Below are 26425 nucleotides of genomic sequence, written 5' to 3'. Positions count from 1 at the left end.
CACAGAAAATGATGAAGAAGAAAATACTGAGGATACTGTTATAACAAAAGAACTGATGCAGGCACAAAAACACATGCTGACTAACAAAGCAGAGAAGGTTGGTATTTGACACAGAAAAAGGGGAAACAAGAATGTGCACAAGTTTGAGGCTGCTGCAGCCTTATCATAAATTCTAAATGAATTTAGAATGAAAAGAAGCAAAAGAACAGCTAGTTGTTAGTAGAGAATTGGAATTAAGAACTCTCTGCATTTCTCAGAAAATTTGAATGGCTGAATCCTAAATCACATTGTGCTTCCTTAAGAATCTGTAAGAGTTAAAGCTAAGGCCAGGATTTTCACGGTTTGTACTCTAGTTAAAATCCATTAGCTAATAATCATAGATCACATGATATGAGACCCTTTCTGCTTGACTAACTTTTTTTCTCTTTATGAAAAGAATTAGTGAATACATACAGCTACCTGCTTTATCCTGCTAGCTGTTTTGTAATTTTTAATCTCTCTTTTTAATCTAGTACAACTGGACTTATTGTTTTGTTATCATTTTCCTCCTTATCAAGCAAAAATTAAATGAACATAAACATTTTGTTTTCACTGTATATACAAAACCTAGTAAGCAATATCTCTAGATGTCCTGAAGAGATAATTAGTTGTGTTAAACAAATTAAATTGAATATTGATTCATAATTCTATGTATTTCTAACAAAAAGTAAGTTTTCCATCAGAAAACAAGAGCCTCAAAATCTCCAAATTTAAATTTCTGTCACAAATTCTGTCACAAATCTGTCACATCTGAAGCAACCTTCAGTAGAAATATTTGTCTCACTGTATGCTGAATCTCACAGTAACTGAGCTACTTCATTTTAGCAGTCTGCCTTTTTGGGAACAAGAGTGTTGGAGTCTCTTACAAAGCCATAAAGAAACAGAAGCAGTTCTCAAGAAACAGCACCACAAAACTGGTCAATATTCAAGACAGAATTTAGTAGCAGAATCCAAATAAAAATCAGAATAGACTGGGGTGCCAGGTCAGCCGCAAAATCTTCTCCCATGGTCGCTGCTAGGACAATTCATTAAGTATTTAAATTGCAATTAGAGTGCAGCACTGATGTGAAAAAATATCAGTCGTAGGGATTAGATGAATGTATTGAGAGAGGCAGTTATAAATACCTTGTCTTTCACAGATGACAAAAGATTACTTTCAATCCATTTCAGTAAGCAAGGACTCAATTCCTCTGATTTATGGACATATTAGTAACAAATGTGCTGCCTGAGTCAGAAAATGTTAGCTTCATCTTATGAGCTGATTCTCTTCTCCATATCCCATACCAACATCACTTCAATCTCAATGAGCCGTGCTTCAGTCAACAAGTTTTCATGAGGACCTTAAGCACCATGCTAAATAGTCAAGATATAAATTGGATAAATACAGTGCTGAATATTGCTCACACATCACATTTTAGACCGCATTTCCACTACATTTTCAAACAGTCCCCTTCATGACCTCAGTATATACTGAACAGAAAATATGACAAGGTGGACATTAAATAACTTTACATTTACTCTTCCTCACAGAAGAAATTATTGTATGAATCTAAAGGTATTTTGGAAAGACGAAGCTTCTTCTCCAATATAGAAAGTGGTCATTATCAAACATATTTAGAACTTCTGTCAAAACAGTTAGGAAAGACTCATTTTTCATCCTCACTAGAAAATTATCTTCTAAATCAATCAGTGCTATTTCAGTTCCAAATATGAGTGCAAAACTCCTGTATGCTATAAGAAGTCAATATTTTAGCCACCAACTCACTTGCATTGTGAAATCTTTGCTGTCTTACTCAATCACAGATTATTTCTAAATGAGAGATGTAAAATTATGTTGAATATGCTCTTTAAGACCCTCATGCCAACAAATTTCCCACCATGTCATTTCAGTTATAAAGTAGGCAAAGATTATTCTATATTATAATTTTTTCTATATTGAAACAACTGAGTGGCATGTAGGACATGATTTCAGTTTGACTAGAGCTTGATTGTTCTCCTGAAACAGTGCATTAGGACCTCAGTGGCTAAATTGAGATGAACAGAGCAGTTAAATAAACAGACTGATTGTGAAAAAGAGAATTACATTTCTGACATGATACTGTGATACTCCAAGCATTTAGAGAAAAAATGTTGAGTATCTACTAATGGCAAAGGCAACAGAGGTTACACTCTAGGGTGGTGTAGATGCTATGTCACTGTGTAGTGACAACATAGTTAATGGCAATCAACTCCAGCATGGCTAAGGTGACAGAACTGTAGCAAGTGTTATATTGCAAGATATTGAGAAACAAAAATCTGATCTCACTAGTGACCAGTAACTGGACTCAAGTGAACAGCACAGAGCTCAGGTGAGGGTGAAGTGGGTCTTAAGAAGAGGTTCTTCACAGAGGGCAGTGAGCATGGAACAGGCTCCCCAGAGCAACGGACACAACCCCAAGCTGACGAAGTTCAAGGAGTGATTGGTCAGCACTCTCAGACTCTCAGATCAGATTTGGATTTTGGGTGGTTGTGGACCCAGGGGTGTGATGTGGTTATTCTTGGGGAGCTCTTCAAACTCAGGGTATTTTACAATTCTGTGATGAAACATTCTGCAGCACCTCTTCCAGTTACATTTGCCTTCTGACTAAGAATATGGTGGAATGTGATTCAGGTCCTTTGTAGAGAAATTTGTTCCCAATTGTCTGGTTGATTTCTAAAGGAAAAGATGTTTTTGTCTCCAGCAGAACAATGAATAATGCATGTGTTCCCAGATTAGGCCACCTTGTTCTGTTTTACTCCTTTCTCCTAAAAGAGCAGAAACTTTTTTTAAGCTAAGTGTATCTCATTACTCAGATTCTTTCTGTCACTTAGAGATGTGCTTTAAAGTGCAGTACCTGACTTTTCATTCCTGTGTCCTAAGTACTGTCTTTTCAGTCTGACACACATGATGAAAGTGACATTTCCTTCAACAGATAAGAGTAAAGTACCTTTAATGTATATTTAAGGTTTCCAGTCACATTGATTGACATAGTGGACTGCCAGAAGAATTAATTTCTACCTTTTAAAAGGTGTACATTTCATTCTGTTTGTTCAACCTACAGCTGCATGAATATCACTGAACATGAATCATTTATGCTTGCCAGGGTCCTGCAAATCAATAGCAACCTTCTCTGATCTGCTGCTTTGAACTGGTTGAGTTCATAAAGCTGCACTCATCCTAAATCCACAATGGACATTGTTTCGAGGCTACTTAAAACAGCTGTACAGTACTAATAAAATCAAGAAGGAAATGTTTTTACTGCCATCTGAAGAAGCACTGCCTGCCTGTTTTCAAAGGGTTTCTTTATTTCTTCAGAAATGTCATACTGAAAGATCTTTAGGGAGAATCCTGCTAGCACTGAAGCTATTTTCATAAAATATTATTAACAAAGTTCATTCAATAGGCACTGCAGATTGTGTATACTCTGTCACATAGCTACAAAAAAAAAAAAAAAAAAAAAAGAAAAGTGATCAGAGTTAAGGAAAATAACACTTTCTTCAATTGAAATAAAAATATTGTAGCCTGTGAGAAGAGATTCTATGCTAGATTTCTAGCTCCACTACAGTACTGAGTACTACAGCTAGAAAGAGTGAAAAATCCAAAGCCTTCTAGAGTCACTGCATGCTTAGATAGCAAGAGTGAGCTTATTCAGTAAAGCTGAATTAGACTGTAGCCATTCTTGGAATAACATTTCACTAATAACTTTGATGAGAGAAATGTCAACATGCATTTTTAAAGTGTTTCCAGATTACAAAGTCAGGTACTATTAGAAAATCCCATTCCTTTGAGAAATCCCTAGACCAACTCTTCAGACTGCAAAGACAGCAAACAATATCCCATACTTTTGAGTTCACAACAAAACTCAGTTCTAAGTATTTTCAGATTTTGTTTTTCTTAGTGTAAAATTTGTTCATGATACTATACAAAAATTTGTACTCATTGTGTCCAACACGATTATGCAGTCTCTTTTCTAATTAATTGATACCACTAGGCAACACATGAAAATAATCTTATGAAGAGAATCATGTAGACCCCATGATTTCATCAAACTCTACCTGGATTTGCTGGAATGGTTCTTTTTGCAGGAGTCCATCTTCCATTTGCAACTTGCATGATCAAATTACAGGAGCTGTATTATCTTTACCCCTTTAAGCTAAGCAGACACTTTCTCTACAGTAAAATCCTAGATTCTAATTTATTCCCACACATTAAAGGGAAAAAAAATAAGTATTGTGTGCAAACACAGTGTGTGTATGTATGTGTGGGAGGTATTTTGCAATGTAGATGCAGCTGTTGCTTTGTGAGCTACAGCTCGTAAAACTAGAATTATGAGCTGAAGGTGTCCACTTTCAGATTCCCCTCGTGGAATTCCTTTTTTGATCCTGCTAGGAACATATTTATATTCCAGTCCCTTGGAAAATGACTTCTGCTTCCTGGAGTGATGTCTCTCAGATTCATTTCCATAGCAGATGGGAAATTTTAATATTAATTTAATATTAAGTTTGTTTCTTTAAAAATTGTGCTGACCCATCTTTCTTTCTCTGATAAGAGTATGATATTGAGCATTTAAGTGAAAGAATCCACACTCTCCTATGAATAATTACTTTGAGAAAAATCTAACCTCACAATTGCATGTCTATTTTTCCTTCTGAGTTATCACACAAACCAGCATATAAATTCAGGATTCTGTGTAACACATGAATTCTATTGGGGACAGAGTAAAATAGAGACAGATTTTTACTTGGTTCATAACAAATACGCATCAACAGGGATTTCAAAATGAGATACACATTAGCTTTACAAGTGCCTTAAGCACAGTTTTAGAAGTTGATTACAGAGTTTTGTTCACTGCTTTCTCAGGGACCAAATTCAAATGATGGGCTCTCATTTAAGAAATCTAAATATTTTCTTCCAGAGTAGAAATCAAAGGAAATTGGCTTTTTAACATATAAAGATCTACACAAAACAAATAATTTGAAAATTTAAGTCCCAAGACCTTAATAGAGTATACTTGAATTTAAGGAACGTGTTGTTTCTCAGCTCTGAAGACTGTGCTGCTTGAATATTGGAAGGATTCAGCTTTGATTCATATTTTACAAGTGATGTTACATGACTGATTACCTGATCTGCTTACTCTGGATTTGCTCTATGTTAAATGAACAAGAACTGAATACATATGTACCTACGAAATGGGAGAGGAAGTAGGAGAAGAGCAGTTTCAAAATGAAAACCAGGAAGACAAATGAATTTTGCTTGCTCTGCAAACACTATGTTAACGTAACAATACAGGAAAGAAAAAAACAACAACAACAACAACAAAGAAACGCAACAAGATTTAAGCATCACTGAGAATCTGGTGAATACTTCCATGAAATCTGAAAAGAGGCGAAGTTATTAAATGTTATAGCTAGTAAAAATACATGAAATCAGAGTCTTAGGCAGCCAACATGCTCTAATTGACACATAGAAATAGTTGTTATACACAAGAAACTACAGTACTTACAGCAGAGTCTAGGCATATATACACACACACACACACATATATATATGTATATATATAAAAATACATATATTAATGCCTCATTGGCATGAATCAGCTGGTAAGTATATGAAGTATGTATATTACTAAAGAACTCCAAAGCACAGAGAAACAGAAATAAGAGAGACTGAAATACCTAGCTGTGGTAACCGAGAGACCATAAACCCCTAACAGATGAAGTTCTTGTTCCTACTTAAGGCAGAGCATACGAACATGCACACAGAGTTTCGGACACTACCAAATACTTAGGATAGAGCAATAGAGATCCTTTCTTCTGCCCTCTACAAGTCTTACTTCAAATACACAATGATAGTGGATGTGACAGAAGTCAGAATGTAAAACAAAACCAGAAAGACCTTAAGGGCTCAAACAATAGGTAGATGGACAGTTCTTTCTTGCATTCTTTACTCTTCTTACACGAAAATATAAAATGTTACGTGGCAGCAGTCAGTGTAAGCATAGTCACATGTGGCAAATGAAATAGGTGGGCCCAACATAAAATGCTATTGCTAGCTTGTGCAAATAAAGTAAATGACAATATTTACATGACATTTACAAATGACAATTATTAGTAATAAGTAAAATAAACAACGAGCAGGCACTGTTTTGCTATCAGGAACCTGTGATAAATGCTCAGCAGAAAGAGGATTAATTCAAAGTTTACTGACATTGAAGGGAGGCTTCCCTTGTATTTTCCAATGTAATTTGTATTTTCAATCTGCTCTTAAATCACATATAACATCTCAGCTGAGGATTAGAAATTCACCCTAAAGACATAAGAATGTTTCATAGTATAATGCACTACAAATACTTAATGTGAAAAACTATAAAATAAGTGTTGTTCTTATACCATGATTTTGTTTATTTTATGGCTTTACAGCATTCTTCTACCTCTGCTAGACAAGGGGAAAGATAACTACACTGTATATTCAAGACAACAAATTTCTGTAGGTCAGTGAAATAACCAAAAGTCACATCGGAGTTTACAAGTACACTATAATTAAAGATCCTTCAATATGATAAAAACAGCTATTTGTCCATAAAGCATGACACACTGAACTTAAATCTTTTTATGACTATATTATTGAAGCTTGGCTCATTAAGAACTAACAGATCTATGATCATCAGCATCAAGACTGATATTATATATTCATCGAGTTCTCTTTTCTGACTTACCCAAGTATTTCTACAGGTCTGCTGATACAGCATTATTATAATAATAACTGTTTACAGCAGAAAAATTAAAGAAGCTTGTCATGCACACGTACTGAGAGAGAACTGACCAACACATTTATATTATTATGGGTTTGTCAAACTGAAACTAACAAAAGCTGCAATTAACTATATCAGAAAAGACTATTTACACTGAACCTTGTACTGACAATAGAGCCCTATGATTTACAAATTATTTTCTAACTAGAATATATAGTTACAGTTGGAAGGTACAAATATTCTATTGCTACAAGCACAGTATAAGAATTTAGACAGAAAACCATAAGCAAGCCATGTAATAAGATTTAGGTTGTAACTGATGTTAATATAGCAAGTTTCCAAAGCATGTCTGTGTGAAACTAAAATTTCAGTAGATGTTATACAAAAAGACAGCATATAAATCAAAACATGCTCATTTACAGTAAACTGAGCACTGAACCAATTTTGATTGCTAAGCAGAAAAAAGAACATGCTTACAGCTTCTTATTGGCTGCATCCCCTAACAGTGTTACAGACAAATGTGTTCCTTAAAATCAGCACGAAATCAAAGTTAATTATTGCCAGCAGGTGGCCAAGGATTGACAAATGCAATTAATCTACATCTTATAATGAAGTTATTAAGAAGTAAGTTGCCAGTTTATCACCTAGGTGGGTTATTTCTCTCAGATGCTTTGTGTAGGTTTATTTTCAGTTTATAGTTACCAAAAATGACTTTGCTACAATGGGGAAGTAACAGAATACTTCATTTTGACCGCTTCTACAGGGCTATTTATAATGCTGTACTCAGATCCTTAACTTCTTACATTGGTAGAAAGTTTCTTGGCTGATTATTCCCCCTAAAGCCAAATGAAGAGATTCCTAACTGTAGTAAAGGCACAGTAAGAGAATCAACTTAGAAAGGAGAAACAAAGTAAAAAAATGAATTTATCTTCTAAGTACAAGTCCCACTCAAATACACTGTGATAATAGAGACAGAGATTCTCTTTAGCGGAATGTAAAATAAACTTCTCCAGAGATTCCCTTACCTTGTCTTCATCAAGACAATCGTGTTAATCTAGGACTTTAACTGTTAGAAGATTTCATTAATTTGGGGAATTCCTATTCCCTATTATTGTGTTAGTTCATCATGGGTTACTGTCAAATTCTGGCTCTGTCATTCAGAGGAGATTTATTACTTTATATACTATATATATACTATTATATATACTTATTTATTCATTACATTAATTTGGTACACTTCAATTAAAATATTAATTAAAGATAACAGTAACAAGGGACCTGGAATGAGATGTATGAGGTCAGTTTTACAGAATGACATGTTGCTTATCATTTTTAAATGTATAATTTCACTATCTCAGAAAATAAAGCTTTCTTCTTTAGCCATACTGAATGAGTCAACATACTGTGTTTTCCAGCATTGTTACTAAACTGAAAATTATTTAGGATTTTTGATTCACTTGTAGGAAATTGTTTTTCAAAAGTTCTAGAAATCTGCAGGTATGCCATTTCTGAATTATAAGTTATAATTCCTTATTAGTTATAAACATTTGCAGCAGTGGTCTATTGAAGCAGAGCACATGTAGCTGATGCTTCTCTCTCCCTCTTCTATGCAGCTTTCTAATATAAGCTACTAATCAGCAGGCTCAGAAATATTATCCATTTTGAATAAATCTAGCAAATATATGCAGCAGACAAAATAGAAGTTGTAATTTCATTACAAAATGCAACAAAATAGAAGTTGTAAAAATAAATAATGTGAAATTACAATGGGACTTCCCTTTGGATTTCACTGTTTTTGGAAGAAACACAAGTAGTAATGTCTGGGCATGTACACACATACATACGTAAACAAAACCAGGCCCTCAGAATAACTATAGCAGAAATGATTTAGGACATAATAAGGAGTGGAATTTCTGTTTATCTTCTGAAAGCATAAATACTGAATGAAAGCATATGTTAGATCTGAAACATTTACTATATATTCCTTTTGAACACTAATAATATACTAATGGATGTGCCAGAAAAATATCAAAGTACAGACAACCTTGGATACCCACTCACAAAAGGGTACCTTAGTGAATTTGAATTAGTAGATAAAATACTCTGGAACAGAAAGAATATGATCCAACTAATAAAAGCAGCAACAACCACGGCAGGATATCTTCAAAATATTCTGAAGCATACTGAAAGCAATGTTTAAATTATCTGCTTTGCTAAAGAACAAGGGTGGGTTTAAAGATGACATAGCTAGGCTTTTTTCAGTGGTGCCCAGAAAAAGAACAAGAAATAACAGGCAAAAAGTGGAACACAAGGCACTCCACCAGAGCGCAATGAAATGCTTTACTAAGTGAGGATGACCAATGGCTGGAATAGATTGCCCAGAAATGTTGTGACGTCTCCTCCTTGGGGACATTCAAAAGCTGCCTGGACATGGACCTGGGCAACTTGCTCTAGGTAGCCCTGCCTAAGCTGGGGAGTTGGACCAGACTGTTTCTCTTCCAATCTCAGCCATTCTGTGATTCTTTGATTCTTTGGATTTCTATTATTTCTTGGAGTAATTTGCTAGCTTGACGCTCCCTGTCACAGAAAACCTGTTAATAGGGGGATGTTTCTTCTGTCCTCTTCCTAAATGATATTATTGCCATTTATACGTTCATAGCTAATATGTGCTGGTAGTCCTATCTCATCTGTGGGGGTTTGTAGTCAGCTGATCTTCTGAGTGCCTTGTCCACTGCTGAGAGTCACAGCATGGCTGAGGTTGGGACAAACCTTTGGAGATCACCAAGTTCAGCCCTTCTCTGTCTTCCAAACACACCCCCTTCATCTGTTTATAAACAGTGATAAAATTTCCACTTAACCTTCTGTTTTCCAACATAAGCAGCAATCTCATCTCTTTCAGACTCTCCCCATATGACACATCTTCACAATCCTTAATCACTCTTGCAGCTCTTCGCTAGTCTTACTTCAGTGACTTCATGCCTTTCTTATGCTTGGAAGCCCAGAACTAAATGCATTGCAGATACGGCCTCATACCACAGATTGTTAAATAAACCATTAACCTCCAGAGATGTCAGTAAAGTTGTTAGGACCTGTCAGGTAAGAACACCTACAAAGTTTTTGTTAAATTGAATCAAGTTTGATTTCTGATTCAAAGATGTGCTCACAACTTCATCTAAGTAAGCAAGCACGCACAAAAACCAGTAACTTCTAACGAATGTAAAGTAATTCAAAAAGACAGGTAATTTCACTAATATTTTTCCTTTGAATAAGCATAAAGGTTAAATTCTTTATCAATGATAAATTTGTGACATCTCATTAAGTGTGAGTTCATCATCTCATTTTAACATATAAAAATGATGTCAACTCAGTATCAACTCATGCAGCAGTTAATCATTGCAAATATATAATCTTATTTTTGTATGCTCACATTATTTCTCCTGTTTAGTTTGATTCACTCAGTGTAAAATGACCCAACTGTGACTTTCTCTGTTTGCATGGCACCTTATCACACAGCATGTAGCACACTGGAGGTGGCAGAGGGAAACCCTCACACGTAACTGTGATGCAAGTAAATATATAAGGAGTAAAATCATAGGACAAAAGGTTCAATAAAAAGAAAGATTCCTTTGTCATTCATGCAGGTCTGTGCTTAGTTTTGTATTTTAAAGGAGAGCCAGACTGTATTATGATATCCTGAAAAGAAAATTAATTCTTTGAAAAAATAGTATAAAAAATTGAAAATATATTTTGTCACAGTATTGAGGCTCACTGATTACTTACGTGTAAATAAGATTATTTCTGTTATTTGATTTTCACTGATGAACATAGAAGTAGAATTAATTTATCTGGCAAATATTTCTCTATATTACAATTAAGCTATCAAATAAAGAACTTTTTATTGAGAAAAGCTGTATCAGATATCAAAAACATCAGATAACTGTTTTTCCAGAAATGGCTGGTTTGGACTTATTTAGATAATGATATAAAGCATCTGAAATATCTATTTATAGCTTGATCACATACTTGCTGGTTTTTTTGAGGAAGGAAAATTTATTTCTGATCTTATGGAACATGTACTTTCAAATGTGCATTTACTATCCTTACCTTTTCAAATATTGCAAATATATTAGAGCTTCCTTCTAACTCATTTAGAGTAGCAAATTTGCTTTCAGGTGATAATTACTTGGAATTTATATGGTTTCCCTCTAGTTCTCAAGTCCATCCTTTACTTGAAGTTAAAAAGAAAACAATCTCTGTTCACAGAAAGATGAACTACCTAACCTTAAAGATAATGAAGCAAGTGAAGTGAGACAAAAAAATGTTCACTGTAGAACCCAGATGCTACACGGAAGCATTCTAGCCTTGAAATAGATGGCTCCTGCAGACTGTTCTTGCAGTAAGCTGCTAGAAACTATGATCAGCCATCTGACATTTGTTTTTGTTTTAACAGAAGCAGGCTTCCTGAATAGGTATGGAAAATGCTAATTCGACATGATTATGCTGTATACAGAAGACCAGAGGTAATAAGATATTCAGAATGCCTTGGTAAGTTTTTCTTACTCTGTGCTTGAAAATCAGCACTTTAGGCTTCCTAAATGTTTTATTAGAAAAGAATGTTATGGATCAGTGTTTTTTTTTTTTTTTTTTTTTTTTTTTTTTTCTTGTAGCATTAAACCTCTGCCCAGAAATAGTTTTTACAAAAGTTCTGCTCAGTTCATTCATGTAAAATTTCCCATTGGTTTTCTAAATTACCTTTCTGCTGTGAGTTACAGATCCATCCATAAAGATTTACGTACTGATGTGAATATATATATATATATTTAAATTATGGCATTAAAATTTCCTTGCTCTAAATATTTACTTCTTACAGATAACTTAATACAAATTTTAAAAAAACAATTCATTTCCAGACACTGTTGTGAAATTAGAGCAACATATATTTTTCTTCTCATTTAAAATGCAAGAAGGGAAGATTGCGATCCCTGATTTTCTGCATTGAAGTATCAAATAAAAGGACTGAGTACTAATTAAAGCCTATTGAGCATGTACAAAAATGATCTGTAAGTAGTGTCTGAATTGATGTTACCACTAGTTCCTGCAGAACTAACTGGCCAGCAGTGGTTAGAAAAAACAACACTGATAGCACCAGGTGTGCTTGGGGGCTTGTTCCATACACCTTGTGGCATAGCTAGGGAGACTTTTCATGCAGTAGTGGTATAACGGCAGACAAATCAGAGAGCACACTTGATTCACAAACAGCCTTCAGATTTTGTAGAAGACTGCAGGTTTGTAGACTAAATTTCAAGTGGGCAGACATATAATAACAACTTAATTATGAATACGAAATCGTGGAAACTAAGTTGCTTTCTTTTTTTAGCAACGTATGTACACATATATGTATATTCTGTATATTTGTTGCTTCTTGAAAAGGATACTTCTATTTATGAGGAATGACAAGTTTTGCTGAAAGAGAGAGGAGAGGAGAGGAGAGGAGAGGAGAGGAGAGGAGAGGAGAGGAGAGGAGAGGAGAGGAGAGGAGAGGAGAGGAGAGGAGAGGAGAGGAGAGGAGAGGAGAGGAGGGGCGGGAAGGGGAGGGGAGGGGAGGGGAGGGGTAGGAAGGGGAGGGGAGGGGAGGGGAGGGGAGGGGAGGCTGTTTCTGTTTTTGGAACTTTTGGAACAGATAGTGACAATGACTTCCAGTCTGAAAATGAGTCTCTTAAGATTTCAGAATAGGAAGGGCTACAAAAGTCTGAAAGCCCAAATACACAAATATTTTTGAGTGTCTGGCTTGCTTGCTAGCATTGAAATTATTTTATGTTAAAATGTCTTTTTATCAAGATTTCCTGTAACATAGGCTGATATTGCAAGAATATTGCATAGGTAAATTTTCCATGTGGTTTGTATGAATGGTGGTACAAGTACAGAGAAAATAAGGAATAGACAGTGAAGCCTAGAGGCTTAATGCCGGTAGTCAAACATTAGCTGTTTAGTTTGATGTTTCTGAGAACGATGTAAAACATGGGGTGACCTTTGTTTATTCCTTACTCTAGAATTCCCATGTACCAAATGCCACCAAGGCAGACCAGTTTCCCAGGGAATTTATTTTAAATTGTACTGATATCCTCAGGATCATTAAGAAGCTGGAATCTAAATAGAGGCGTAGCCTGATTTGCTGATGTGCTAACAGGAAGGTAATTTTGCTGTACTCATTTATTTGTGATCAAACATGTTGGGAGATACGGTGAAGCCTACAAAACCACAGCGTTAACCTTGCTGTATCAGAATGCAAGATATACCAGGGGAAGAAATTCAGAAGAAATTAAGAAAGAGTAGATCCCAGAAAGTCTTCAGCTGTTAGATAAAATAAAACACATAGACATTAGTCACCAGAGTATTAATGCACAAATTACAGAAAATATACAAAGTAGAAAGGCCAGGTTCATAGAATGAAAAAGTCAGATTTTTCTTCTTGATTCTTGTTACAAAGTCAGATATAAACTGAATAGAAATACTAGAAATCATACTACTTTCTTCATGGAACATACACAACCCTCTTTCATATATTAGCACAAATATAAGATAATTCAGCTTGTATTTACTATGTATCCTGCATTATGCATTTTTTTTTCATGACGCTTGACTGAAAGAACATCCACTCATAGTTCTCAGCAGGCTGCCCACGGAAGTTGTGGATTCTCCTTCTCTGGAGATGTTCAAGATCCGCCTGTACGCCTACCTGTGCAGCCTGCTGTAGGGGGCCTGCTTTGTGGGGGGGCTGAACTTGATGATCTCTAGAGGTCCCTTCCAGCCCCCACAATTCTGTGATTCTGTAATTCTGATCTTCCCTGATCTTCTTTCATTTTGTGACTTTCTTTTAGATCCTCTGATTTTCCCTTAAAACAGTATTTAATAAAATAACTTATAAATGATTCACAATCATATATTTTGTACTATAACAAAATTTTTTAAAAGCAATACAAATATTTCAAATCCACAAATATTTTGTCTCAGCTTTCCAAAACAAGCACAGAATAAATATTTTATGGAATTTCTAAAACTGTTAAAATAATTGAGCAATACAATAACTGACTGCTAGTGCTGTAAGCTGGCATTGTAAAGACCTACAAAGACAATGGAACTTCTTCAGTATTCAAACACTCCTGTATGTAAAATCAGTCGCATGATTAAATACATTGTTAATGAAGTAAATAATCCAAACCATTTTAAATCGCCATTTTCCACTGAAAAAAAAACCCACACTTGATCACAACATATTATTGTTGTGAAACACACTGTTTGCAGGTACTGCCATTATGGTTGTTTTTTTGTTGTTGTTGTTGCTTTTTTTTTTTCTCATATATTGAAGAAAACTGAAGTAATAAATTCTCAAGGTATGTGCTAATGGTCCTAATATCTGTACATAATGAGACATCACAGGGTGAATAAGTGAGGTTAATAAATGACCAAGAGGGGATAAATAATAATCCTCATCACTGCCAGTTCTAAAAGAAAAATCATTACGTTTCCTACAGCCTTCTCAGATTTATTTTTTCTCTTTTACACTTGGGTCTCAAGAACGAAAATTCTTCAGTATCGCAGAAGGTAGGACTATAGCTCATGACTTGCTCTCTCACTTATTCTTCTTTAAAAATGTGATGATTTGCTTGAAAAATTGAAAGATGTATATCTTGCATTTGGAAAGGGGATTGTAGAGGGATATGATAATCCTGTTTCTCATCATCTCACTTTGAGGTTTCACACAGATGTCTTCTATACAAACAATCCTTATCCTGACAGTGGAGACAGACTCTACGCCAAGAGAGTGGCGAAGTCAAGCATTGTGAAGAAATCCTACTAAGAACCTGGACCCAAACTTCTAATAACCATGATGTTGAATGGACTAGTTATTTCTCATGGAGCCAGTGTATAACTGTTGGAGATCAAAAAAATAAGGCTTAATAGAAATGAGGAGAAATAGAGATGAAGTATAATCAGCATCAGCAATTTACTATGCAGTATTAGGCAGAGGAAGGTACATTATTACAGACATTAAAGATAACAAGCCATAGTGCAATTTTTCCCCATTCTTTCTCTGTATCTACCCTTTCCCTATTCTTCCTCCTCCACCCTTTCACTCACTATTTGCACACACCCTGCCACTGCCATGTTAAGGGGCTTTTGGGTGCAGAGATGACAAATTTTCCAGAGCAATTCTTGTTGGAGTAACATGGACCCATGCAGCCTTGCTGGGTCAAGTGACTCTGAAGAAAGCTGCATTACTATGCATTACTATCAGAGCTATCAGATCTTACTAATATATTACATGCAATATTTTTGAACTACATTGACACTGCCACACAGCTTTGCATCATAGAGCAATAGCCTTAAATAATCTCTTAGCTCAATACAATTTTTTCCAAGGTTAGCATTTCATCTGGTATGAGTCTGAACATTGTATCATGTTGCTATTTGGGATCTTAAGTCTCTGAGATCAGCTGTACTTGCCTTTCTCCCTTTCACTGTGTTACCAATCTTAATCAGAAATGTTTCTGAAATTTCATGGTAACCTAGGAAATACCTTTCCATTATGCCTGCCCTATAGTCTGCCTTATGATGATACATCATCTTCCTGTAACAATCTGCTTAGAGTTCAAAGGGACAGTGTAGATGTAACAGTCCAGAATCAGAAGACAGAAAAATTTTATTTTCTTTTACATTTCCATTTTGAAAAAATAGGTAGAAAGAAAATTCTTTAGTTTAAAATGTAGAAATTATTAAGAAATGAGATAAGCCAATTTTGCTGGAGTTTGGTTTTGTACTCTCTGAAAAAAAGCAGTGAAATAAATAAATAAAAAAACTTGGAAGTTTACATTGACTGAATTTCTCATCTGTCTTATCTAAGACTAAAGCCAATCCCTTTTACATGTCTGACTTTACAAAGAGTTTCTATTCCAGTCACGAGGGACTGCAAGAGGAGTGCGTAAGATTCGTAGGAAAGATGCGAAGAAACAGGACTATATCACCCTGTGATATGCAGGTACTTGACTCTGAAATGCAATGAGGGCAATTTAAGTGACAAGCAGATAAGTACACCACCACTGTTGATTTTGGCAGAAATTTCTAGTGGTGGACTCTTCATCGATTCTTTTCCTGATATACTGGTTGCTAAAATCTACATTTATCCTATACCTCAGAATGACCCTATTGCTCTCTACAGTGTAGATTATTTGTTGATACTACAGAAAGATCTGGAGTATGTCAAATCTGAAAGCAAACTGATAAATCTCATCTCCCAGTAGGAAACAGTAGAGCAAATATATCTACAGGCTTATTCATACTTAACTATTTATTATAAATTAGCTAAAACAAAGATTTCCCTCTGCTGCACTCAAGTGGTACTTCTCTGTTGAATTCAATGGTAAGAGAAGTCAGATTCCAGTCTGCCAGAGGTTGAATTACAGTAGTGTTGTCATAAATTATTTATGATTATTTGCAACATGGACAATAACACCATGGCTTGTTCAAAGGCATTAGATTTGCTTGTGTTGAACTTAACAAAGTGTAAAACAGCTTAGGTAATGGAGAAAATGTTAACATCAGATTGTGACTAATTTTCTGTCTGCTATGAGGAGAAACAGCATTAGTTCCTGTGCCAAAACCTATAAATCAGCATGTTGAAAAGGTAAGTTTTAGACAAGTGTTCTTACAGAAAATGTGGATAAGAGATTCAAAAATGAAAAAATTCTCCTTTAATGTTATCTCCCAGAAAATATCTCTAGAAATTGAGTAGCTCAGAGGCTTTTGAAGCCCTCCTAAAACTGCAGTCAGAAGGTCAGCTGTCAAGATACTGTCAGCAGCTGACAATTAAAGGGTGGCTACAAAGCACTGAGAGCTCTCTGCCAGTTGCTTTCTACATTTTAAACATCTGGATCTTAAGAGATCTTTCTAGAGAAAGAATCATTTATTTGCAAACTAGTTTTCATCAGCTATCATAAAAATTTACAATGGCAAACGTAGATTGGCATTAACTGCTTTTTACTTTATTATTTTATGAAATACGAAATAGTTTCTACTAATATTTGGAAAACAATAGAACTCAGCTCAGGCTTTTTCACATTAGTAGTAAACATGATTGAAAGGGAAAAAAAAAAAGGATTAATCAAGTGATGTTATGCGTATCTTTACACTAAACCATGAATACTAATTTAAAAATTCGAATGCAGTAGAACTGAGTTGCAGTTGCATGATAAGTGGATGAGATGAATGTGAGGCTCACCCTCAAGACCATCTGACATGTTTAAATATTATAATCCTCCCTCTCGTTCATGATTGGATTAAAAAATTAATTAAAAAATGCTTGCTAGCTACAGTGTTTAAGCAAAAAATTAAAAATAAACAAAATCCCACACTCCTTTACTCTGCTGCAGAGGCCCTGAAGTGCTGCATGCAGGGGGAGGATGAGAAGAAAAGGAATACTTCTGTGGTGCATGCTCAAGCTTCTTTTTAAAGCAAGTTTTTTCTAAAGGTGAAAAGTGTTAATCGCTACAAGGATATCTTAACATGAAGAAATAAGCTTCCCAGTTATTAAATAAATAAAGCATGAAGTGCTGCTAATTTTTCAATTATTTTCAAAATAAAAAATAAGTACTACTAGGCATACTGGGAGGAAGGTGAGAAAAGGATTTCTGAAGGATAAGGAAATTAAAGGCTTCGGTGAACATTACAGCTTTTAATGCACACTCAATAACTTGACTTTTGCAAAAGATCAAATGATTGGAACAAGGTTTTTGACCACCTTTTCTCAATAAGCATAGAATCACAGAATGACCTGAGTTGGAAGGGACTTCAATGATCATGGATCTCCAACCCCCTTGCCACAGGCAGGGCCACCAATCTCCACATTTAATACTGGCTGCCCATGGCCCAACCTGGCTTTGAACATCTCCAGGGATGGGGCAAGTAACTGGGTTATAAAAGCCCCCATGTCCCTCGGTCATCACATGCAAGGTCAGAGTTCTTCAGCAGAGGTGAGATGTTTTTCCTCAAATTACACTCACGCTTTTCTCCAATAATCAACAGCTTACTGTAATGAAAGCCAGTGGAAAAGTGCCTGGACAAACACCAATTAGAATGTTTTCTGGTTCAGGACAGGATTTTTCTGTCACTTCAGCTATTGCAATCCAGAGGCCTCAATTTCAAGCTGTGTCTCTGCATGGAGCAGTGGGTTCCAGCTCACGCCTGCCAGGACCCCCCAGTGCCCAGGAACACTGCTGTGGCCATCTGGGGAACCATGCACTGGGGAACCAGCACAAGCAGAAAGGGAGCTTGGATGTTTCTCTCCTCTATCCTCTTAGCAGCACAAAGAACAAGTCACTGTCTACTTTTTTTCTGAGGAAGAAGGCAAAAAATGCTTTCCAGACAAGCTCTTGTGCAAAGCAGCTTTTTAGACGTGGCTATTTCATTTAAAACATGAAGTGGGTTCAGGCTTTGATGATTATATATATCATGAACTTCAGTCAAGATATTCACGTTGTGCTGTTTTTTGTTATCATACTGTTACAGAAGATATATTTTGGTGGTGAATATTATTACAACAGCCATAGTTTCATGGTTCAAACAGGGAGGATGTTACAACCTTGCTGCATGAAAAATACCTTGTGAAACAGTGCCATGCATTTTGGTCCTTAAGCAAAATTATCTTTTTCCCACTGTTTACCAGTTTTTTAAATCATTACTTACATAGCTGTACCACTGCAGCAGATCACGATCCATACTGAATACAGTGAGATCTACCTTGTCTGTATGACAAATTTATATGCTTTTGCAGGTGATTGTACAGAAGCTAAAAATTAACTTGAGATTGTCACTTCAGATAAAATCTGGTAAACATTTTTATTTTATTTTATTTTATTTTATTTTTTTCATGAGAAATGAGAGAAAGGAGGTGATGGAAGGAAGAAAAAGAGTGCATCGCAGTTTCTCTAGACCACTGAAAGCAGCTTGACTGTACCTCAACTATGGGGGAGCGGTGGAAAACACTGGTGTGAAATAGGTTCTGCTAAAGGCTAAAGAGCCTAATATTTGATCTAGCTAGTAAAGGGGAGTGCTTATAAGTCCCGAATGCTCAGTGGGTCTGATCTTTCACAGGTATAAATTGATGGAAACCTATTAATCTCGGTAGAACCATGCCATTTTACACTCTCACACTCCGATCCAATTTGAGTCTTCTTTTTCTCTTTCAGTGGCTCTGTTTTTCAAAGCAGCCCTACAAAAACAAAGCAACTGTGCACCTGAGGAATTCGCTTGGTAAAGAAATGCATTCCTGTTTTATCTTTCCACCTGGGTCCTCTAGTTCATTGGAAAAACTGTAGACCATTCTTTTGTTAAAACAAACACAACCACCAAACAAGAGAATAATAGAATTTGGAAAATACACTACTTTCAGTATAATAATTCTCCTTCTACAGTATATTATATTCTATGTCATCTAGTTTTGTAAGGGCATTTTCAGTGTACAGAGAGCTCATTAATAATTGTGTCCTTTCTTTTACAGCAAAAATGAACTCACTATACTCCTTGAAGAAAACCTCCCTCCTCTCCTTTGCTGATGTATGCAAGTTCTTCTTTCTTAATCATGACTAATAATAGTTTTCCAGGCTGTCTTACTGTCTTCTAATGCTAATATTGTCTAAAATGGAGATACAACAGACCAATTAAATTTATGATGGCTGCTTTGATGTCACTTGAACATTGCTATTAATAGACAGATATTGTGGCAGTGTGTGAAACAGAAATGCCTATTAATAAGTCAATTAGACCCAGGTCATATCCCAGCATTTGAAACAAATCATAGCATTAGCTTTTTCAGCATGGCTATCAGTTAGCCCAAAGTCAGAAGTATGCCAGGCCCTGTCTCCACAAAGACATCCTGCATCCACATTCATCTCTCCCTGGGTCTCTCTGTGAACAATTCTCATCCAACCCAGCGGCCTGATATGCAGGAGGTCCTCCTTCTGCTTAACCTTCTCACAAGGTTAAGGCCAAGCATAAGTGCCAAACTGAGTAAGAGGTGAAACCAAAAGTCAGATGCTGCCCATATTTAGTATATTTCTGTATGCAGGTGCATACATAGGTAAGGTTCACAGCACTGCTACACCTTCAGTTTCTGATGGAAAGTGACGCTTTCACAGAAATATTAAGCAGATGCTGCCCTCTGAGACTCTTTAAGCAGCTCTCCCAAGTCTATAATAGGCTCACAACATGCAAAGTGGAAAATATCTACACCCCTTGGCTGACAGCTGAGTGCCTGGGAAAGTACGAAGGCATTTCATGTCAATAGATGTTCATTTCTAAAGCACAGCAACCACCTAGGAATTGTCAGCTCTTTCTAAGGGATGAGCCCTTGCACTAAGGTGTGGCAGCGCTGGCACTCCACATTAGTGAGTGTAAAATGGTCAAACCGCAGAGCTCAGCCAGACTTCACAAGCATTGCAAAAACTGAGCTGTCGGAGAAAGGCTGAGTATTGTGGAGGAAGGGAAGAAGAGCATGAGAGCTTAGACTGTTCCTTTCAGAACAAATAATGTGTGCTTTTCAGCAATTACATAGTAGAAGTAGCTCAATATAATCTTCTAGAATTTTTCTAGTTAAAGTTGAGGTTTCTTGATTTCAGCCTTAAAGATGTGCGTTCCTCAGAGCCATCTCTGTACATCTCTGTATAGTTGCTGTACATTCAGTAAAAAACATGCTTACCTCCCACTTTATTCTTGGAAGGTAATGTTCTCTTCCAAAACCTCTTTGCTACATCCAAATGGGTTAGAGTCATCGACTGCTCTGAATGACCACATAGGGAACGGTACACAGGTCCTGGCAGCAATTACTCCACAAGTGTGTTTTTAATGCCTCCAAGACAATTAGCTAAATTTAATTTGATGGGAAATTCTGTGCTGTGCTTTTAAAAAATCTTACACTGCTAACATTAACACATGCTGTAGTGAAAGATTAGTTGGTGTGTTTTCTCATACCAGGAATTTTTGTGGGTAACTAGTATAAACCTACCAGCTACAGAAAGAAATCTCTGCAGATAACTTCTGCTAAATATTTGTTTCTTATTTTTAATATAATCTACTCAAAGAAAAATAAATCTTGCTTTTTGTGTTTGCATGCAATTCTCCTTTAGATAAACTTGTCTCTCTCTCTTTAGATAAATTTGTCTCTCTCTGTGACTGGGAGAATCCTAACTGCTCACCCCCACTTAAGAGGGAGAGATCATCAGCTATGTTTATCTATCCAGGCAACCTGGATATCTTATTTGGCTGGATAGCAAGCTAGTATCATATGCCACCATGAGACTATGTGGCTTAAATAAGTAGCTAAGCTATCTATCCTCACAGCACCCACTGGGAGGAAGAAAGGAGTAAGAAAATCAAACTCAGTAGGGCCCTTTCATTAGTTTAATTTTTATAGTTCAACATTGTTTACATAATAAAATGACAGCTAATTTTTCACTAAGAACAAGTGAAAAATATACCTCAGAATTACAGCATCATTGGATGGCAGATGCCACACTATTAAATGTGTGTAAGAGAAGTGCTTAAATCATTTAATTGGTGCCTTCTGAGAACTGTCCCTGCACCAAAATTTTTGCTTACAAATTTGCTAACTGAAGTCTGGCTTCTGAGTTTCTCTCTCTTCTATCTGACCTGGCTCTGATTTTCTATTTGAAAACAGGAGGCCTTAAAACAGAAGACCAGTTTTGACCACTGTGAACCTTAGCAGTACACATCTGACTCTGACAAAGTCTGACACAGAAAAACAGAAATGATAACTTCAGAAGATCAAATACTGTTTTTCTAATGCTATTTCCTTGGGATGCTGCTGCAGTAAGAGTAGTAGTAAAAATAGACTTAATAAGGGTTCTAAACAATTTTCTGGAAGACAGAAGAATTCTTTTGTTAAATAGTCTTTCAGAAGTGGATGTTGCATTTTAAATTTCAGTAAATTAAATGAATTTGCTTAAAAAGAACAAATACAACCTATCACCCTAGAATGTACTCAAAGACAGCTCTTCAGACTTGACGAATACCTACTGCTATCAGAAGACATGTCCTTTGCTTTTCCACTTACTGTGAAAAGCTTACTAGTCTCTCTTGCATAACTGCATATATAGGCCTTTGTGGTGCCTGGCTTTACAGCTGTCATTGCCACATGGATGCACCTCAGATTGGCCAGAGAAATAAAAAAGCATTCGAACTTTTGAACTGCTCTAGGATATGAAGACCAAAAGTCTGAGTGTCCCAGTGACCTCAGGGCATAAACTCTAAATAACATCAGTTCCACATCCCAAAGCTTGTGGCTGAAAAGTGTCATTTTCACACTACACGTAAAGCCACTGTTTGACTAATAGTATAAAAACTGATGTCCCTGCGGGAATATGCTTATTTTCTGGCTGAAGAACAAGAAAAATGAATGCTATAATTCTAGCATACAGAGACCCATCTTCCACCCAATATGGATGTGGGAGGAAGAATACTGAGCCATCATTTCATTACAAAACACGTAATTTTGTTCTGGCAGCTGGTAAGACCCCAGCTGTCCCTTTCACTTTCACCCTGTGACAAACACATGGTGAGCTGTAAGAATTTCAAGCACTAAAATGGAAAAAAAAGATGAACAGTGAGTTGTTGAGAATGCTCATTTGAATGGGATGTCTTCCTAGCTGCCCCAAATGACTTGCTTTTCTGTTAGCCCCATTGCATCTACAGCTTTTGGCCATATATTTACAAGATCAAATGACAGATTAGGTATTAAACATTTCTTATGATTAAATGAAGAGGCATCAGCCTTTTGTCTTTTGACAAGTAACATCTTGGTGAGTAGCTGACATTTCTGCTTCATACCACTCAAATAAAGGAAATCACCAGTACAGGAGAAGGTTTTCTTTCCCGATGAGACTAAAAAAGTACAAGAAAACCATGTATGCATCATAAAATATCAACTTTTTAGGCTATTTGTCCTTAAAAGATGCTTCACTATTGATAGAAGGACCACTGGGTGAGTGAAAAGGAATTGTGTATGACTGAATGTCTCAATTATAATTCATCACTGCAATGAAGACGATGGAAAATAAGTCCACTTTGATGACCTACCAAGGGATCTAGTAAGGGCAAGTCAAGAGCTGGGCTTCAGGAGGGAAAAGCACTTAAATGGAAAGGAAGGGGAGGAAACAGTTGCTCTTATATGCTATATTTGTATACTACAGTATGGAATTAAAGATTTCACAATTTAAAAGTGATCTGCAGTACAATGAATCAAGTTCAGTAGAGTGTGCATTACTCTGTTGGAATCACTTCACAGGTGACAGCGCGTGTCCCCCCTACTGAAATAATCTCAGAAGGAGCAGCCATTATATTATAGGAAGCTTCTGCAGTACACTCTTTTTGACACAGTGTGCCTCCAAATGCTAGGAAGCTTCTTATCCTCTGCAGAGGCCAACCTTAAATTGTATTTTGTTCTTGATGCTGAATGAAGAATGTTCAGAGAAAGCACTGCAGAGAAACTTTCATTAGTAAAGTAGAAAAACAGTGTCATTTCCTCAACTGAGGTACACTTAGCATATTTACTATTCATACCATCAGAAGCAGCTGCTACAAAACACAGACCTTAAGAACCAACCTTCTATCAAAAGATTTTGTTTATCTAAAAAGTCAGTAATTTAACTCTACAAAGCAAGTATGAACCAATGTCTTCCAGACTGCCATTTGAAATCATGGTTATTTCTCTGTAGCTATAAGGTTGGTTCTTGCAGAACAGACTGTGTAGCCCCTCTAGATTGATGCTTCCCTTGGTCACTAATGGATCATTGAACAAATACTGCATTAATCTTTGTAAGCTTAGGCCTAAAGAAGTAACGCTTTAGTTTTTAAAACAGCTGGCAGCTCCCATAAGATTTTGGGGAGGGCTGTGGAGGACAGAATGGTACAGGGATTACAGAATAATAGCTCAACCATCACAGCTTGACTTGAGGTTGTTGCATGACATGAAAAAAATTGTCCTCAAGTACCTCAGAACAGATGTGGCACTAAAGAGTCTATCTGTGACAAGCCTCTTTGTTTCTGCAGCCATCAGTAAAGACAGCAGAGGAAATGGAGGAGCTGCAGTTATGCATTTGCAATACACAAAGTCCTTGTTTTCCCACTAGGCACTGCAGAATAGCAATTGTCCATTCACAGCACATATCACATCCTCTGCATTTCAGAGCTAATATTTTCGCAGTCCTTAAGCAGGCATGTTTGAGCCTAGTATGGTTAATTTTTGTAACCCTTTCAGGTGCATTGCATGAGGTAGGTGTGCTCATGTTCTCTTCCTTGTCATGTAGGTAGTTTCAGCAGGTATAAATTTTAAAGTTAAACTAAAAGATTTTCGAATTCTAGGGGGTTTACATCTCAAAGAGAGCTGTCTTCTTTCACAGATTGGGAAAATGATTGCTAGTCGCTAAGCATAACTGCATTTTAATCCAATTAACAAAGGACATTGGCTGTGTTGCCTGAAATTATTTTTAAGACCACATACACACAAGCTCTTACAAGTGGCTCCTCCCCTTGTATGTTAGAATCACGCTCCTGAAAACAATGTTAGTTTTATGCTAGCAGTTGCGTTCGCTTCCTGCAGCACACACCAGCCACTGTGCTGCTGCAATACTCATTCAAGGCAGATCACTGGCTCAAATATGAATTGAGCCTATATGCTCTTAAACTGGCATCAGGCTGCATTACTTCAACTTCCAATTAATTTCCACTTTTCTCAGGATGAGTAGCAAAAGCTATCTGAAAACTGGCGTTAATATAAGATTATGAGCTTGCACCCTTTACACCATGGATCTGCTCATCAGTCAAAACACAAGCTTCCTAATTTCAAACTTATGAACTCAAACAAAGTTTTAAAAATAAAAAAAGGTAGATATAGTCCTAAAAATTGAAGCTGATAATCTCTTCTGTTCGATCTGTTTATTTCCAGCTTCTTTCTCTGCCCTAACTCTTAAATGAACTCACAACCCCCCGAGGATACAAATGAGTTTGTTTTCTTTTCCCTTCATCTAAGCCAACAGAGTGCCAGGTATCCTCTCCTGTCATAGAGCAGTCAGAAAATACACACAGAAAGCAATCACACTTCCCTTTGCAGATCAGAAAGGACTACAATAACAGATTATTTCTGAAATCTCCTTCTGCCATCACAGAGTTAAACCAACATAAGTTAGAATTCTCACCCAGTTTGAATAAAAAGGGAGGAAATTCAAAATCTTGTTGCTGTAGTAACTGTCATCAGCAAAAAATCTCCCAATAAATAATGGTATTATCTCCCTCTCCCCCTCGCAGTTTTAGTTCCCCTTCAGAAATCATCATGCTGGCTCTTTTAGATTTGCTGTACATACCTCAACCATTAAACAAGACATTTAACCATAGTGGCAGTTCTGTGACCTTTGAATGCTGTGAAATCTGTAAGCGGTGCAGCTTGTTCATGAAGACTTGTACTGCAGAATCCAGTAACTGCATCCAGGATTAGGAATACAAGTAAATAACAGCAGCAGCAGCTACAACAACAACAACCAAAAAAAAAAAAAAAAAAAAAAGGAAAAAGAAAAGGAAAAGAAAACCTCCCCAAGACCCCCAACCCAGCCAATAAACCACCTTAAGAAGCAAAAAAAATCGGAAAGAGAGTGCACTTTTCTGCCAGTGTACGGACTGGGGTAGAGCTGAGCTTGCTGCAGTCAGCCTGTCTGTGTTAGCAAGCAGAAGGCCGTGCACGGCTGGGAGGTGCTGTCAACCGCCACAGGCAAGAGAAAGCAGACCAATCCGCTTCGGCACTGTCAGCTCGCTGGAGTGAAGCCTTTTCTGTTTATGTTTCCTCATTTCGGGAGTGACGTCAAAGGGTTTAGTCTTTCCTCTGCATGTGCTATTAATTTTTAGCGACTACTATGGGAAGAATGTGACAGTGATTTAAGCAGGCTACCTTACTAAAAGAAGCCAGAGGCATAATTTGTCTGTCCTGAATTTAGCTTAGAAATACTTTATAATGAGAGGTACTAGAACGATCCAAAATATTCACACTATATATGTGCTATAAATATGCACACAATACGGAGACAGCTATAAATATGCACATATATAGAGTAGAATTCTTAAATATTCCTAAGATATTTCCCAGATACAGTTGTTATCTGTTTGGGTTGTGGTGCAAAATCAGACCTGATTCTGGCCTTTCCCAGAAGGAAATCAGGAACTGCTTCTCTGAATTCAGTGCTGCTACACCAGTGTAAACCTGGCAAAAGAGATAAGACCAAGCTACTGTACACATCCCTTTATCAGTGAACGCAAGCTATATTGGAAATTAGCAAACTCCTTTCATTATTACATTATGGTCTGCTTAAGATCTGCTGCTCTGGGCAAACAACCATTCCATCAGCCAGTCGCAGCCCAGCTGTGTTCTCCTTAAAACTCTGCCGTGGACTGCCACGAGGGTTTTATTTCATACCAAAGTCTGTGTCAGAAGGCAAGAGGCTGACTTCTTGTGTTGCTGCATCATTGGCAGAAGGGATGCTATGCAGCTGAAGCAGAAGAAA

The 26425-nt window shown here is 36.6% G+C and overlaps 1 protein-coding gene across 1 annotated transcript in view; it reads right to left on the bottom strand.

Moving 5' to 3' along the window:
• PDE7B (phosphodiesterase 7B) overlaps positions 1–25661 on the bottom strand; it is a 166077-nt gene extending 140416 nt beyond the window's left edge. Inside the window, exons 1-2 of the mRNA XM_048934714.1 lie at positions 25494–25661; positions 25238–25352 (exon numbers count right to left, since the gene is read on the bottom strand). Coding sequence (XP_048790671.1) covers positions 25238–25258 — 21 coding nt within the window. The 5' untranslated portion in view covers positions 25259–25352; positions 25494–25661. The remainder of the gene's footprint in view (positions 1–25237; positions 25353–25493) is intronic.
• Between the last annotated feature and the right edge of the window lie 764 nt (positions 25662–26425).

The sequence above is a fragment of the Lagopus muta genome, chromosome 2 (assembly GCF_023343835.1).
Source record: "Lagopus muta isolate bLagMut1 chromosome 2, bLagMut1 primary, whole genome shotgun sequence".
In the NCBI taxonomy this organism is placed as follows: domain Eukaryota; kingdom Metazoa; phylum Chordata; class Aves; order Galliformes; family Phasianidae; genus Lagopus; species Lagopus muta.
This window is presented reverse-complemented; position numbering and strand designations above follow the sequence as displayed.